The sequence below is a fragment of the Eleutherodactylus coqui genome, chromosome 13, assembly GCF_035609145.1.
Source record: "Eleutherodactylus coqui strain aEleCoq1 chromosome 13, aEleCoq1.hap1, whole genome shotgun sequence".
NCBI lineage: Eukaryota > Metazoa > Chordata > Amphibia > Anura > Eleutherodactylidae > Eleutherodactylus > Eleutherodactylus coqui.
In genome coordinates, this window is record NC_089849.1 from 57707250 (window position 1) to 57722509 (window position 15260).

At 49.8% G+C, this 15260-nt stretch overlaps 1 protein-coding gene across 1 annotated transcript in view; it reads left to right on the forward strand.

Annotated features, from left to right (window-relative positions):
- LOC136587970 (deoxynucleoside triphosphate triphosphohydrolase SAMHD1-like) overlaps positions 1 to 15260 on the forward strand; it is a 75608-nt gene that overhangs the window by 27627 nt on the left and 32721 nt on the right. The window contains exons 6-7 of the mRNA XM_066586825.1: positions 6846 to 6989; positions 12753 to 12853. Of these exons, the coding sequence (XP_066442922.1) occupies positions 6846 to 6989; positions 12753 to 12853 (245 nt within the window). The remainder of the gene's footprint in view (positions 1 to 6845; positions 6990 to 12752; positions 12854 to 15260) is intronic.

Genomic DNA, 15260 nt, shown 5'->3' on the forward strand with positions numbered 1-15260 from the left:
GTGCAGAGCATTGCGTCCAGAGCATTGCGTCCTGCAGTAATTTTACATAGTCCACGGCCAGTAGTGGTGGTGAGGCAGGGACAGTGAAAGACATATCCAGTCTATATAGGCAGTGGGCTTTTCCAAAAAAATTTGGGAAAAAAAAATCTATTTGGGCTGCCTGTGACCGTCCTGACTGTACTGCGTCTCTGCTGGGTGTAGTTGTCCTAATTCATACGCAGCCAGCTAAGTGTTACAGCAGGCTTGCGCAAAATTCTTTCCTGCCTCTGCTGTGCGTTCCGTAAGCGAAGTCAGCCTCCAACCACAGGCCAATAAGTGGCACATTTAATTACAGCGTTCTGTTTCTGCACTACTGGTAATACAGTATGCTGAGGGGTAGGGGTAGGCCTAGAGGACGTGGACGCGGGCGAGGACGCGGAGGCCCAAGTCAGGGTGTGGGCACAGGCCGAGCTCCTGATCCAGGTGTATTGCAGCCGACTGCTGCGGGATTAGGAGAGAGGCACGTTTCTGGCGTCTCCACATTCATCTCACAATGGGTCCACGCGGTAGACCTTTATTAGAAAATGAGCAGTGTGAGCAGGTCCTGTCGTGGATGGCAGAAAGTGCATCCAGCAATCTATCGACCACGCAGAATTCTGCGCCGTCCAGTGCAGCAACTCTGAATCCTCTGGCTGCTGCTCCTCCTTCCTCCCAGCCTCCTCACTCCATTACAATGGCACATTCTGAGGAGCAGGCAGACTCCCAGGAACTGTTCTCGGGCCCCTGCCCAGAATGGGCAGCAATGGTTCCGAATCCTCTCCCACTGGAGGAGTTTGTCGTGACCGATGCCCAACCTTTGGAAAGTTCCCGGGGTCCGGGGGATGAGGCTGGGGACTTCCGGCAACTGTCTCAAGAGCTTTCAGTGGGTGAGGAGGACGATGACGATGAGACACAGTTGTCTATCACTCAGGTAGTAGTAATTGGAGTAAGTCCGAGGGAGGAGCGCACAGAGGATTCGGAGGAAGAGCAGCAGGACAATGAGGTGACTGACCCCACCTGGTTTGCTACGCCTACTGAGGACAGGTCTTCAGAGGGGAAGGCAAGTACAGCAGCAGGGCAGGTTGGAAGAGGCAGTGCGGTGGCCAGGGGTAGAGGCAGGGCCAGACCGAATAATCCACCAACTGTTTCCCAAAGCGCCCCCTCGCGCCATGCCACCCTGCAGAGGCCGAGGTGCTCAAAGGTCTGGCAGTTTTTCACTGAGAGTGCAGACGACCGACGAACAGTGGTGTGCAACCTTTGTCGCGCCAAGATCAGCCGGGGAGCCACCACCACCAGCCTCACCACCACCAGCATGCGCAGACATATGATGGCCAAGCACCCCACAAGGTGGGACGAAGGCTGTTCACCGCCTCTGGTTTGCACCGCTGCCTCTCCCCCTGTGCCCAAACCTGCTACTGAGATCCAACCCCCCTCTCAGGACACAGGCACTACCGTCTCCTGGCCTGCATCCACACCCTCACCTCCGCTGTCCTCGGCCCCATCCAGCAATGTCTCTCAGCGCACCGTCCAGCCGTCGCTAGCGCAAGTGTTGGAGCGCAAGCGCAAGTACGCCGCCACGCACCCGCACGCTCAAGCGTTAAACGTGCACATAGCCCAAATTGATCAGCCTGGAGATGCTGCCGTATAGGGTTGTGGAAACGGAGGCTTTCAAAGGTATGATGGCGGCAGCCGCGCTACTCGGTTCCCAGTCGCCACTACTTTTCCCGATGTGCCGTCCCAGCCCTGCACGACCACGTCTCCCGCAACATTGTACGCGCCCTCACCAACGCGGTTACTGCCAAGGTCCACTTAACAACGGACACGTGGACAAGCACAGGCGGCAGGGCCACTATATCTCCCTGACGGCACATTGGGTGAATTAAGTGGAGGCTGGGACAGAGTCAGAGCCTGGGACCGCTCACGTCCTACCCACCCCCAGAATTGCGGGCCCCAGCTCGGTGGTGGTATCTGCGAGGGTGTATGCTTCCTCCACTAAACCACCCTCCTCCTTCTCCTCCTACTCTGTTTCGCAATCAAGATGTGTCAGCAGCAGCACGTCACCAGCAGTCGGTGTCACGCGGCACGGCAGCACAGCGGTGGGCAAGCGTCAGCAAGCTGTGCTGAAACTACTCAGCTTAGGAGAGAAAAGGCACACGGCCCATGAACTGCTGCAGGGTCTGACAGAGCAGACAGACCGCTGGCTTGCGCCGCTGAGCCTCCAACCAGGCATGGTCATGTGTGACAACGGCCGTAACCTGGTGGCGGCTCTGCAGCTCGGCAGCCTCACGCACGTGCCATGCCTGGCCCACGTCTTTAATTTGGTGGTTCAGCGCTTTCTGAAAAGCTACCCACGCTTGTCAGACATGCTCGGAAAGGTGCGCCGGCTCTGCGCACATTTCCGCAAGTCCCACACGGACGCTGCCACCCTGCAACATCGGTTTCATCTGCCAGTGCACCGACTGCTGTGCGACGTGCCCACACGGTGGAACTCTACGCTCCACATGTTGGCCAGGCTCTATGAGCAGCGTAGAGCTATAGTGGAATACCAACTCCAACATGGGCGGCGCAGTGGGAGTCAGCCTCTTCAATTCTTTACAGAAGAGTGGGCCTGGTTGGCAGACATCTGCCAGGTCCTTGGAAACTTTGAGGAGTCTACCCAGATGGTGAGCGGCGATGCTGCAATCATTAGCGTCACCATTCCTCTGTTATGCCTCTTGAGAAGTTCCCTGCAAAGCATAAAGGCAGACGCTTTGCGCTCGGAAACAGAGGCGGGGGAAGACAGTATGTCGCTGGATAGTCAGAGCACCCTCCTGTCTATATCTCAGCGCGTTGAGGAGGAGGAGCATGAGGAGGAGGGGGAAGAGACAGCTTGGCCCACTGCTGAGGGTACCCATGCTGCTTGCCTGTCATCCTTTCAGCGTGTATGGCCTGAGGAGGAGGAGGATCCTGAAAGTGATCTTCCTAGTGAGGACAGCCATGTGTTGCGTACAGGTACCCTGGCACACATGGCTGACTTCATGTTAGGATGCCTTTCTCGTGACCCTCGCGTTACACGCACTCTGGCTACTACGGATTACTGGGTGTACACAGTGCTCGACCCACGGTATAAGGAGAACCTTTCCACTCTCATACCCGAAGAGGAAAGGGGTTCGAGAGTGATGCTATACCACAGGACCCTGGCGGACAAACTGATGGTAAAATTCCCATCCGACAGTGCTAGTGGCCGAAGGCGCAGTTCCGAGGGCCAGGTAGCAGGGGAGGCGCGGAGATCAGGCAGCATGTACAGCGCAGGCAGGGGAACACTCTCTAAGGCCTTTGACAGCTTTCTGGCTCCCCAGCAAGACTGCGTCACCGCTCCCCAGTCAAGGCTGAGTCGGCGGAAGCACTGTAAAAGGATGGTGAGGGAGTACGTAGCCGATTGCACGACCGTCCTCCGTGACGCCTCTGCCCCCTACAACTACTGGGTGTCGAAGCTGGACACGTGGCCTGAACTCGCGCTGTATGCCATGGAGGTGCTTGCTTGTCCTGCGGCTAGCGTCTTGTCAGAGAGGGTGTTTAGTGCGGCTGGGGGAATCATCACAGATAAGCGTACCCGCCTGTCAACCGACAGTGCCGACAGGCTTACACTCATCAAGATGAACAAAGCCTGGATTTCCCCAGACTTCTCTTCTCCACCAGCGGACAGCAGCTATACCTAAACAATACGTAGGCTGCACCCGCGGATGGAAGCATTTTTCTCTATCACCATCAAAAACGTGGACCTTTTAGCTTCATCAATCTGTGTATAATATTCATCCTCCTCCTCCTGCTCCTCCTCCTGAAACCTGACGTAATCACGCCGAACTGGCAATTTTTCTTAGGCCCACAAGGCTCAGTCATATAATTTTTGTAAACAATTTTTATACGTTTCAATGCTCATTAAAGCGTTGAAACTTGCACCTGAACCAATTTTTATTTTAACTGGGCTGCCTCCAGGCCTAGTTACAAATTAAGCCACATTAACCAAAGCGATTAATGGGTTTCACCTGCCCTCTTGGTTGGGCATGAGCAATTTTTCTGACATACATTAGTACTGTTGGTACACCAATTTTTTGGGGCCCTCGCCTACAGTGTAATCCAATAATTTTTTTGCCCACCTGCATTAAAGCTGACGTTACATCAGCTGTGCTGGGCACTGCAATGGGATATATTTATGTACCGCCGGTGGCTTCCTGGCACCCACCCATGCTGTCGGTCCACACGGAGTTGTAACTGCATGTGTCCACTTCTAAAGAACCCCAGTCTGACTGGGGCATGCAGTGTGGGCCGAAGCCCACCTGTATTAAACATAACATTACCTCAGCTGTGCTGGGCACTGCAATGGGATATATTTATGTACCGTCGGTGGGTTCCAGGGAGCCACCCATGCTGTCGGTCCACACGGAGTTGTAACTGCATGTGTCCACTTCTAAAGAACCCCAGTCTGACTGGGGCATGCAGTGTGGGCCGAAGCCCACCTGCATTAAACATGACATTACCTCAGCTGTGCTGGGCAATGCAATGGGATATATTTATGTACCGCCGGTGGGTTCCAGGGAGCCACCCATGCTGTGGGTCCACACAGAGTTGTAACTGCATGTGTCCACTTCTAAAGAACCCCAGTCTGACTGGGGCATGCAGTGTGGGCCGAAGCCCACCTGCATTAAACATGACATTACCTCAGCTGTGCTGGGCAATGCAATGGGATTTATTTATGTACTGCCTGTGGCTTCCTGGGACCCTCCCATGCTGTCGGTCCACACGGACTTCACAATAGGGAGTTGTACCTGCCTGTGTCTACTTATAAAGAACCCCAGTCTGACTGGGGCATGCAGTGTGGGCCGAAGCCCACCTGCATTAAACATGACATTGCCTCAGCTGTGATGGGCAATGCAATGGGATATATTTATGTACCGCCGGTGGCTTCCTGGCACCCACCCATGCTGTCGGTCCACAGGGACTTCACAATAGGGAGTTGTACCTGCCTGTGTCTATGAATTAAAAACCCCGGTCAGGTTGGGGCATGCAGTGTGGGCCGAAGCCCACCTGCATTTAACATGACATTACCTCAGCTGTGATGGGCACTGCAATGGGATACATTTATGTACAGCCGGTGGGTTCCAGGGAGCCACCCATGCTGTGGGTGCACACGGAATTCCCACTGCGGAGTTGTACCTGCCTGTGACTATTTATAAAAAAACGCGGTCTGACTGGGGCATGCATACACCTTGACAGAATGAATAGTGTGTGGCACATAGGTTCCCCATTGCTATGCCCACGTGTGCAGCTCCTGATGGCGGTGGCACAGGATTATATTTCTCATTGCTTCTGTACAGCATTGTGGGCTATCGCCCCGCCCCTTTTAAAGAGGGTTGCTGCCTAGCCGTGCCACCCCTCTGCAGTGTGTGCCTGCGGTTCCTCCTCATGGCAGACACACTTATAAATAGACATGAGGGTGGTGTGGCATGAGGGCAGCTGAAGGCTGTGCAGGGACACTTTGGTGTGCGCTGTGGACACTGGGTCGTGCGGGGGGGGGGGGGGGGGGTTGGGCAGCATGTAACCCAGGAGAAGTGGCAGCGGAGTGTCATGTAGGTAGTAATTGTGCTTTGTTGGAGGTAGTGTGGTGCTTAGCTAAGGTATGCATTGCTAATGAGGGCTTTTCAGAAGTAAAAATTGTTGGGAGGGGAGGGGCCCACTCTTGCCGCTATTGTGGCTTAATAGTGGGACCTGGGAACTTGAGATGCAGCCCAGATTTTCACAAATGGAAACCTTAGCGAGCATCGGCGATATACAAAAATGCTCAGGTCGCCCATTGACTTCAATGGGGTTCGTTACTCGAAACGAACCCTCAAGCATCGCGAAAATTTCGTCCCGAGTAACGAGCACCCGAGCATTTTGGTGCTCGCTCATCTCTAATAATAATATTGGTAAAATGAGAATCTCTACCATTTCCAAACGGTTCCATGAAGTACACGGAGATGTGTGCGCGTTTAAATTCTTAGCTATTGAGAGAGTGCTGCAATCACAGAGAGGTGATGATTACAGAAAAACCTTCTAAATACAGAAACAAAATGGATTTTCACCTTGGGAACTTGCACGTGAGTGGGTTCAAATGTGAGACAGGATGTACATTTGCGCTCTTGATGTTATTTCTTTCGGGAAAGAATGGACACCTGGCTTTATGATTGTTGGGGGACCCAGCAGTTGGACTAACAACAATCAGACACTTATCACCTATCCTGTGGATAGGTAATAGGTTGAAATTCTGGGAATACAGCTTTAGGCCTCATGCCCACGGCCATGATGGACTCCACCATCGGAATATCACAGCGGAGTCCGCCACAGCGCCCCCCAAAACCTCCATACTCACCACTCCGGATCCACTGTACGTGTCCCGCCTGGCGGGCCGGCGTGCATGCGCAGTACAGCGCATTACGCACGGGCATGGCCGGCTTCCATTGACTACGATGGAAGACGGACGTGCGTATTCCCTCGGCAAATAGAGCATGCAGCGTTTTCTTTCACACTGCGGAATTCCACAGTGTGAACATTGAGCTATTAGGGTCAATAGAAAATAGAAAAAAAAAAGAACCTAATAGCTGCGGGACAACGCCGTGAATTTCCGCTGCGTAAAACGCGTCAGTAATCCAGCCGTGGGCATTGGCCCTTACTGATAACCTGTTGTATTATTAAAAATGATATTAAGATTTCCTTATAACCTAGAACTGATTTCACAATTGTGTTTATAGCTATTGTATTTTGAAACACAAATCAATGTGAATCTGTTACTAATACAAATGTATTTTCAGCATGAGGAAGCTTCCGTAAAAATGTTTGAACATCTTGAATCCGAAGGTCTGCGTAAGGAAATGAAGAAATACGGCTTGAACGGGTCTTGTCATTCTACATTTATCAAGGAAATGATAGCTGGATCGACAGAAAACAAGAAGAAGGTAAGTTAAAATCATCATCAGTAATTGAAACCTGTGCTTCCATTTTATATGTCTAATTTAATGTAATGGAGACTGCACGCATAAAAAAGAACAGCAACTGTATACCAGCTGAGCACTCCGAGAAGAGAACAGCTGGATGCAGAAGACAAGCGGCCCCACTTGTCTCCTGCATACCCCACTCTGAGTGCTGTTTGAGCGATCACCTTGCCCTGTAAATGGACACAACGATGATTCTTGCTCAAAAGATGTCTTTTGAGCGAGAATCGTTGTGTCTAAACCAGGCATAAGCTATGGCAACGACAAAACAATAGTAAAAGCACATGCCTCAGCACTCATACACATTAAAACCGTTAGTGACCACTATTACATGCTTTCACGTCCTACTATTGCTTACACGTGCTTACTATTACATGCTTTGCCCTACCCCTCCCTAGTCCCTAGTTTAAACACTCCTCCAATTTTCTAGTCATCTTCTCCCCAGCAGAGTTACACTCTCCCCATTGAGATGAGGCTCATCCCTACTGTAAAGCCTGTAGCTGACAGCTCAGTTCTCCAGGAACCCGAACCGCTCTTTCTTACACCAACTCTGGAGCCACTTGTCAATAGCATCTTTGACTTTTCTTTTGCGTTTGACACACCCCCAAAATCCTTTTTTATTGCTTTTGGCTTCTGTTGCAAGCCTCAATTCATTATCAGCTTTAGCTTTTCTGACACTTGCCCTACAGTTTCTGCAGACCACATTATATTCTTCTTTAGATATTTCTCCCTCTTTCCATTTGATAAACATATTTTTCTTTGTTTTTAACATGTATGCAAGTTCTGTGTTCGTCCATCCTGGTCTCTTTAAATACTTCCCATTCTTCTTGGACATTTCTGTCCTTAAAGAATATCCAGCCATTGGATTCTTTCTATCTTATTTTTGAGTTCATTAAAATCTGCCTTTCTGAAATCAAACCTTGAGGTCTGAGTTTTCTCAGGTCTTCCTCCCCTTTTTATCCAAAATTCAAGGATAGCATGATCACTGCCTCCTAAGGGCCCAGCCACCCGTACTTCCTCAGGCATCTCCTCCCTGTTGGTAAGAATTAGGTCCAAGATAGCAGATCCCCTTGTTTGCTCTTCGACCTTTTGAAAGATAAAGTTGTCAGCAAGAGCAGATAAGAATTTGTTAGATCCATTACTTTTACCTGAGAGAGATTCCCAACAAATGCCTGGATAGTTAAAATCTCCCATAATCACTATGTCATGCTTTTTGGAGAGCTTGGCTATCTGATATAGAAAGCGTTCATCAATTTCTTCTGCTTATCCAAGTGGCCTATAGTAAATGCCTACAATGGTGTTCTCCCTGGCGTTCAGAGGGCATGTCGTGCTGCAGCGATGATGGCTCTGTAATGGCATTCCCCTCATCTGCCAACTTTGCAAACTTGTTGGGGTGTGCCAGTTCAGGACTAGCCTCCCTGGTTCCTTTCCCTTTACTCCTTCTAATTATCACCCAGCTAGCTGCCTGCTTGTCCTGTTCTTCCGAACTACCATACGCCCCCGCCTCTACTCCAGCGAGTGCCTTCTCAGTGAACAGCAAACTCCTTTGCATATTGTCAATGTATCTCAGTGTTGCCAGTCACTCCTTTAGATCCAGGATTCGGGCTTTCAAATGTGCAAGATGCAAGCACGTTGCGCAACAGTATGTACCTTCAACAGGGTGATCAAGAATCGCATACATTGCACAAGCAGCACACTGGATGGCTTTGTCAAGCATGGAGCAAATGCTAGTGAGGATCTACAAATTTACTTACAGAAGTAATGATAATCAACTAGATCACACTCCTCACGTGTATCCACCTGCTCGCAACCTCTCACGTACCTCCGCCCGCTCACAACCACTCACGTGCCTCCCCCCGCCTGCTGAAGAAATGGCAGAAGCTTATTCATCCTCTGGCAAAGCTTTAAGCCATGCTAGAGGATCCCTACGTCCCTAAAGTGATTAGAGGCGTTTTTGACACAAAAACACCTCGTATGTGCGGGGAAATTGCACTTTGGCGAGCGCGATAACGGACCACGTTTTACTGCCCGATATCACACTCGCTTGTGTGAAATTAGCCTAAGAATGACTCCCTGTGTAGCAGAATTGGTCACAGCATGTAGGAATATTTTTTGCTGTGTGTAAAAACCTGCACCAAAATCTACATCTCTAACATACGGATTTTGATATGGATGTCATGGATTTCCACAACAAATCTGCATACAGATTTCAGTGCAGATTTCCATGGCGGAATATTCCATTGCGTGTTGTGAAAATATTATGGTACATGTGATAGCACCTTAAGTGATTTTGTGTATTTCTTTAAATTAAAGCCAGAAGTGAATTCAAAAACTAGACTTTGGTACTCACCGTAAAGTCTAGTTTTACTCATCCTTCCTATTGGGGTACACAGCTCTAGACCATGGTATGTCCTAAAGCAGTTCCCATCTAGAGTGGGGGCTCGACGACTCATGTGGTCAGCTGATGGCTGTCAGGGCTCAAACCCGGGACCTCCCACACACCAGACATCAGCACTCCTTGCTGAGCTATTCAGCTGTCAGGACAGCTTTCCCTGCTGAACCTAGCCTTGTTCCATGTTCATGTTAATCCAGTTCCTCTCTCTCTCTGTCCTGGCCCCGCCTTGCTTCTGATTAGGCTCATTATAAAAGCCTAACCCTGCCACTGCACAAGCACGTGATTATTGTGCTCCACAGCCTTGATCAAGCTTCACTCCTGCTACTCCTCTGCTATTGCAACTAAATATTTACTGATACTGACCTCTGGCTTCCTTCCTGACAACGCTACTGGCCTCCTCCATTTGCTCTGCGACACAAGACCTCCAGTTACCGACTCTTGGCTTTCCTTGATCATTCTCCAGACCTGCGGCTATCACACCTACGGCTCCAATCCAGTGTCTGAATGCTATAATGGTAGTCTACAGAACTCTGCACCCCAGAGCGGCATCTGCAGATGCTAATGTATCGACCTGATAAAATTTGGAAGAAGTGTGCGAGGACCAAGGAGTAGCCTTACACACCTGGGTGGCAGAAATAAAATAAGTCTTGTTATTAGTATAGTGCCAACTTATTCCGCAGCGCTTTCAAGTATTTTTTTTTTTTAAATTTATTACCCCCACCCAGCTGTGTACTCATTTTACCGACCATGGAAGGATGGAGGGCTAGGTCAACCTTAAGCCGGCTACCTGAACCACGCAAGGATTGAACTTGCAACCTTCAGGTCATGAGTGAGAGCTTACACTCTGTACAGCCCATAATGTCCTCACTGCCCGAACTGAATGCGCCGTGACCCGGAGACAGACGGATGAACCATGTGGGAGATGGCTATCTTGGAGGTGGAAAGCCCGCATTTCGGACCCTCAGGGATGACACAAAAAAAAAAAGAATCGGAATGCCTATATGAGGCTGTCCCCACGAGATAAATCCTAAAATCCCGCATCAGGTCTAGCCTGTGGTGGGACTGTAACCTCGGATGATAGGTGGCAGGGCAAAAAGAGGGGAAGACTATTTCCTCATTAAGGTGGAAGGCTGATATCACCTTAGGAAGAAACAATGGAACAGGTCGTAATACCACCCTATCGTGATGGAGGATGGTAAATGTCAGTTTAGCCGAGAGAGCTGCCAACTCAGACACCCTACGAATGGTCGTAATGGCCACTAAGAAGGCAACCTTGCACATCAAGAGCTGCATAGGAACCTACTTTAGTGGTTCAAAGGGGTGTAATTGTAATGCCGTCAGCACCAAGTGTAGATCCCACGGTGGAACTGGGGAATGATAGGGAGGAACGGCGTGAGCGACACCCTGCAAGAAGCTGCAAACTGCCGACCTTGAGGCCAGACGATGCTGAAAAAGCACTGAGAGGGCCGACACCTTTCCTTTTAAGGAACTAATGCCCAGTCCAAACTCCAGACCACTCTTCAAAAAGGAAAGGACCCGAGGCATGGAGAAACATAGGGTGAACCTTCCGTTGCTCACACCAGAGGAAGAAACTCCTCCATACCCGATGATAGACCTTGGAAGACAAAGGCTTCCTAGCCTTAATCATAGTCTGGATGACCGACTCACCAAAGCCATGAGATCTTAAGACCGCGGCCCTTACAGCCATGCTGTTAAATATAGAGTGGACAAATTGGGGTGCCAAAGGGGTCCTTGAGAGAGAAGATTAGGTTAAACTGGAAGGCGCCATGGAGCATCGACTAGGAGGTCAATGAGCTCCACGTACCTTGCTCTGCATGGCCCATCTGGAGCCATGAGGATGACTAGAAGGCCCTCCAGCCTGATTTTCTTGAGCAGCCATGGGATCAGGAGGGAAAGGGAGAATGCGTATGGGAACCAGAATCCGTCCCACGGAATCACAAGGTCATCTACCATGTAAGCTAGAGGATCCCGGTTTGAAGGAGGGACCTCGTCTATGGTTTTGTGATGCCCTTCTGGGAGGGAGAAAGGGCAGGAGCGGAGAAAGGGATGAAAAATAAAATTTGTTCCCCGCTTGGAGCCAACGAACCTAGGCCTATACTGAGGCAAATGGGAACTACTCTCTCCTGTAGCATCAGAAATAATTTCATCCAGCCTACAGCCCCCAAGGGGAGGTGCACAAGTGCTTTTTTAGAGCCTACACTGACCTCCCAGGCCTTCAACCACAGGGTGCGGCAGATGCCTAGACTATGAGTCTTGCCACATAAAGGGATGCCTTGCAGACATATCTCCCCACATGATCAATCTGCTGGGCCAGTTCTAATAATTGATCCTGTGCTCAGTCAGCTAGGATAGCTCTTTGCAACTGCGCAGCCCACTCTGAGAATGCCTTACTCACCCAGATGGTGGCACCTGTGTGAGGTCAGACTTAGAAAGAGTAGGTTAGTCTGGAATTTTCTTCTTTGCAGATAATTTGTCTAACCATGGATTGAGATACACCCAGGTCTTTAGCCTTTCTCAGCTTCAGGTGTCTCTATAAGATGTCTTTTGAAAGATGTTTGTATTGCAGTACAGTTCACACTAACTAATCTCCTGCAACTTGTGAAAACAGATTTGTCAGGAACCAAGCTGTGTGACTTTATTTAATGGACAAAGCACCTGTGAAACCCACACTTCCAATCTCATCTCCTTAAGGCTAATTTCACACGGGCAAGCGTTATATCAGACTGTGAAACTCAACCAGATATCGCACTCATGCATGTGCCATGTCCCCACAGATGCAAGGCGTTTGTGTCAAAAATGTCTCTCATCACTCCAGTATAGTTACACTAAAAGCCACGCCGGAGGATCAGCAAGTGTTCCCATTGTTTTGAATGTGAAATTTTTCATCGCCATGTGATGCGTTTTCTGGCCCCATTGAAAACAATGGGTGAGGCGTGGAATGAACAAAGATAGGACATCCCATGGTGCAGGAAAAAAACTCATATATAAGGCCCCATTCAAAAGAATGAGTTTCATATTCATGCGTATCGCATTGCACAAATCTCGCACGATTTTCACAGTCGTGTGAAAGCGGCCTAACAGAAACCGTTTGTGTATCATTAGAACTGTTTGTGTATTATTAGTTGTGTTAGACTACATCTACGTCTACCACAATCAGATCACATTTTATTGGTAGAAATTCAGGTAACTTCAAAACCTCATTTCCTTTTTCTCGCAACAGTAAAGAGCAGTTTTGTTTCTGCACTTTTGATTTGACGATGCAGGTAAACAATCTAAAGCCATTTGTAATTAGCAGTTTTTTCATTTTGCAGTGGAAATATAAAGGACGGACAAAAGAGAAAAGCTTTCTTTATGAGATTGTGGCCAACAAGCAAAATGGTGTTGATGTAGACAAAATGGACTACTTTGCCAGGTACCCGTTATCTGCTGCACACACTTCATTCATTACTTTCTGCTGTTAATTAGACTGGGTTCACTTATATATATATATATATATATATATATTGTGTCTAGCCAGCGGCTTTATGCCTGTCCATTTTTGGGGGCGCAATAGGGCAAATTTACTATCTACGATACGCCAGCCTTTTGTGACAGAAAACTGCCTTATGTGGTTTACACCAAACTTGTTACGGCACTCTGCCCCCCAAACGCCAGATGGGGTGCCCTGAACTTCCCACACCCCACTGTCCCTGCCTACTTGCCTCGGCCCTGGCTAACCCCAGGCGGACAACTGGGCGGGACCCAGCGCCGCCCTGCATGGTAACATTACCCCCCCTCTGACGGGGGACCTCCGGGCCCCCGGAAACTCGACTAGGCTTATCCGGAAAACGACGGTGGAACCGCCGTACCAACACGGGAGCGTGAACATCACGTGCGGCCACCCAGGAATGATCCTCTGGTCCAAAACCCTTCCAGGCCACCAAATATTGTAGGGTTCCTCGACACCGACGAGAATCCAGGATCTCCTGAACCTCGTATTCAACTTCATCACGGACCAGGGTGGGCAGCGGGGAACCGGAGGTGGGCATCACCGAAGGGACAAAAGGTTTCAATAAAGACTTATGAAACACCCTGTGCACCCTCCATGTAGTTGGCAAACCCAGTTCGTAGGCGAGCGGGTTTACCACCCGTGTGATGACAAACGGACCCACGTAACGTGGCGCTAGTTTCAAGGATGGGACCCTCAATTTGAGATTTCTAGAAGACAGGTATACCTTCTGTCCCACCCTGTACGGTTCAGATACAGACAGACTCTTCCCACTATGCAACTGCATACGAGTCCCCGTTGCTTCCAAGTTTTTCTGTACCTCTTCCCATACTCCCCGAAGCGTATTTGTGGCGACATCCGCTGCCGGACAGACCGAAGGAGTAGGTATTGCTGTAAGAAAACGAGGATGCTGACCGTATACACAAAAGAATGGAGATACCCCAGTGGAAGAACAAGGGCGGTTGTTTAGTGCAAACTCTGCCAACGGCAGGAATTCTGCCCACTGATGAGCCTTTTCGCTAGCAAATAACCGTAAATATTGCACTAAATCTTGGTTCTTCCGCTCAGTCTGACCATTAGTTTGCGGGTGGAATGCTGACGAGAAGGAAAGCGACGTTCCCAGGTTTCTACAGAAGGCACGCCAAAACTGCGACACAAACTGAACCCCGCAATCAGATACAATATTTTGGGGAACCCCATGTAGACGAATTATTTCTGTTACAAAAATCTTGGCAAATTCTTTTGCCGAAGGTAGCTTCTTTAACGCCACAAAATGTGCCATCTTTGAGAACCGGTCGACCACCACTAAGATAGTAGTGCACATCTGGGATTCTGGTAGATCAGTGATAAAGTCTACCGATAACTGCGACCATGGACTGGAAGGAACCGGTAGCGGTCTCAGGGGACCCTCCGGAGGACGCCGTCGACTCTTGTTGCGAGCACAGACCGAGCATCCCCTAACGAAGTTGCGGATCTCCTGAGCCATGCCTGGCCACCAGAAGTGTCTGGAACAAAGATCCAGGGTCCCCTGAAACCCTGGATGCCCTGCGAGAACCGACGAGTGAGATTCGTCCATGACTCGAAGACGTAAGGTCTCTGGCACAAACCATCTGCCCTCCGGCACCTCCGAAGGAGCGTCCTGCTGGGCATTCTGTAGTTGGGGGACAAAGTTAGACTCTACAGCTGCCACCACCACGCCAGGTGCCAAGATATTCTCGGGAGTCATAGTCTCACTTTCCGGCACCCCGAAACTCCGTGATAGGGCGTCCGCCTTCACGTTCTTCTCCCCTGGGATATATGTCACGACGAAATTAAACCTGGCGAAGAACAACGCCCACCTGGCTTGACGAGCTGTGAGTCTTTTAGCATTGGCGAGATATACCAGATTCTTATGATCAGTATACACGGTAATTGGGTGTCTAGCACCTTCAAGATGGTGTCGCCACTCTTCCAAAGCCCATTTGATAGCCAGTAATTCACGGTTACCCACGTCGTAGTTGCGTTCTGCTGAATTAAACTTCCGCGAGAAGAACGCGCACGGGCTATACCCAGATCTCCCACTGACCTCCTGCGACAATACTGCTCCTGTCCCCACCTCAGACGCATCTACCTCAATGAAAAAAGGTAGTCGTGCGTCCGGCTGTATTAGCACCGGGGCAGTCGTAAATGCCCTCTTTAGCTGACTAAAGGCCTCAAAGGCTGCCGGTGACCATTTTACCAAGTCGGCCCCCTTCTTAGTCAGGTCGGTCAGGGGTTGAGCAATAACAGAGTAGTTTCTAATGAATTTGCGGTAAAAATTTGCAAAACCTAAAAACCGCTGGAGAGCCTTAAG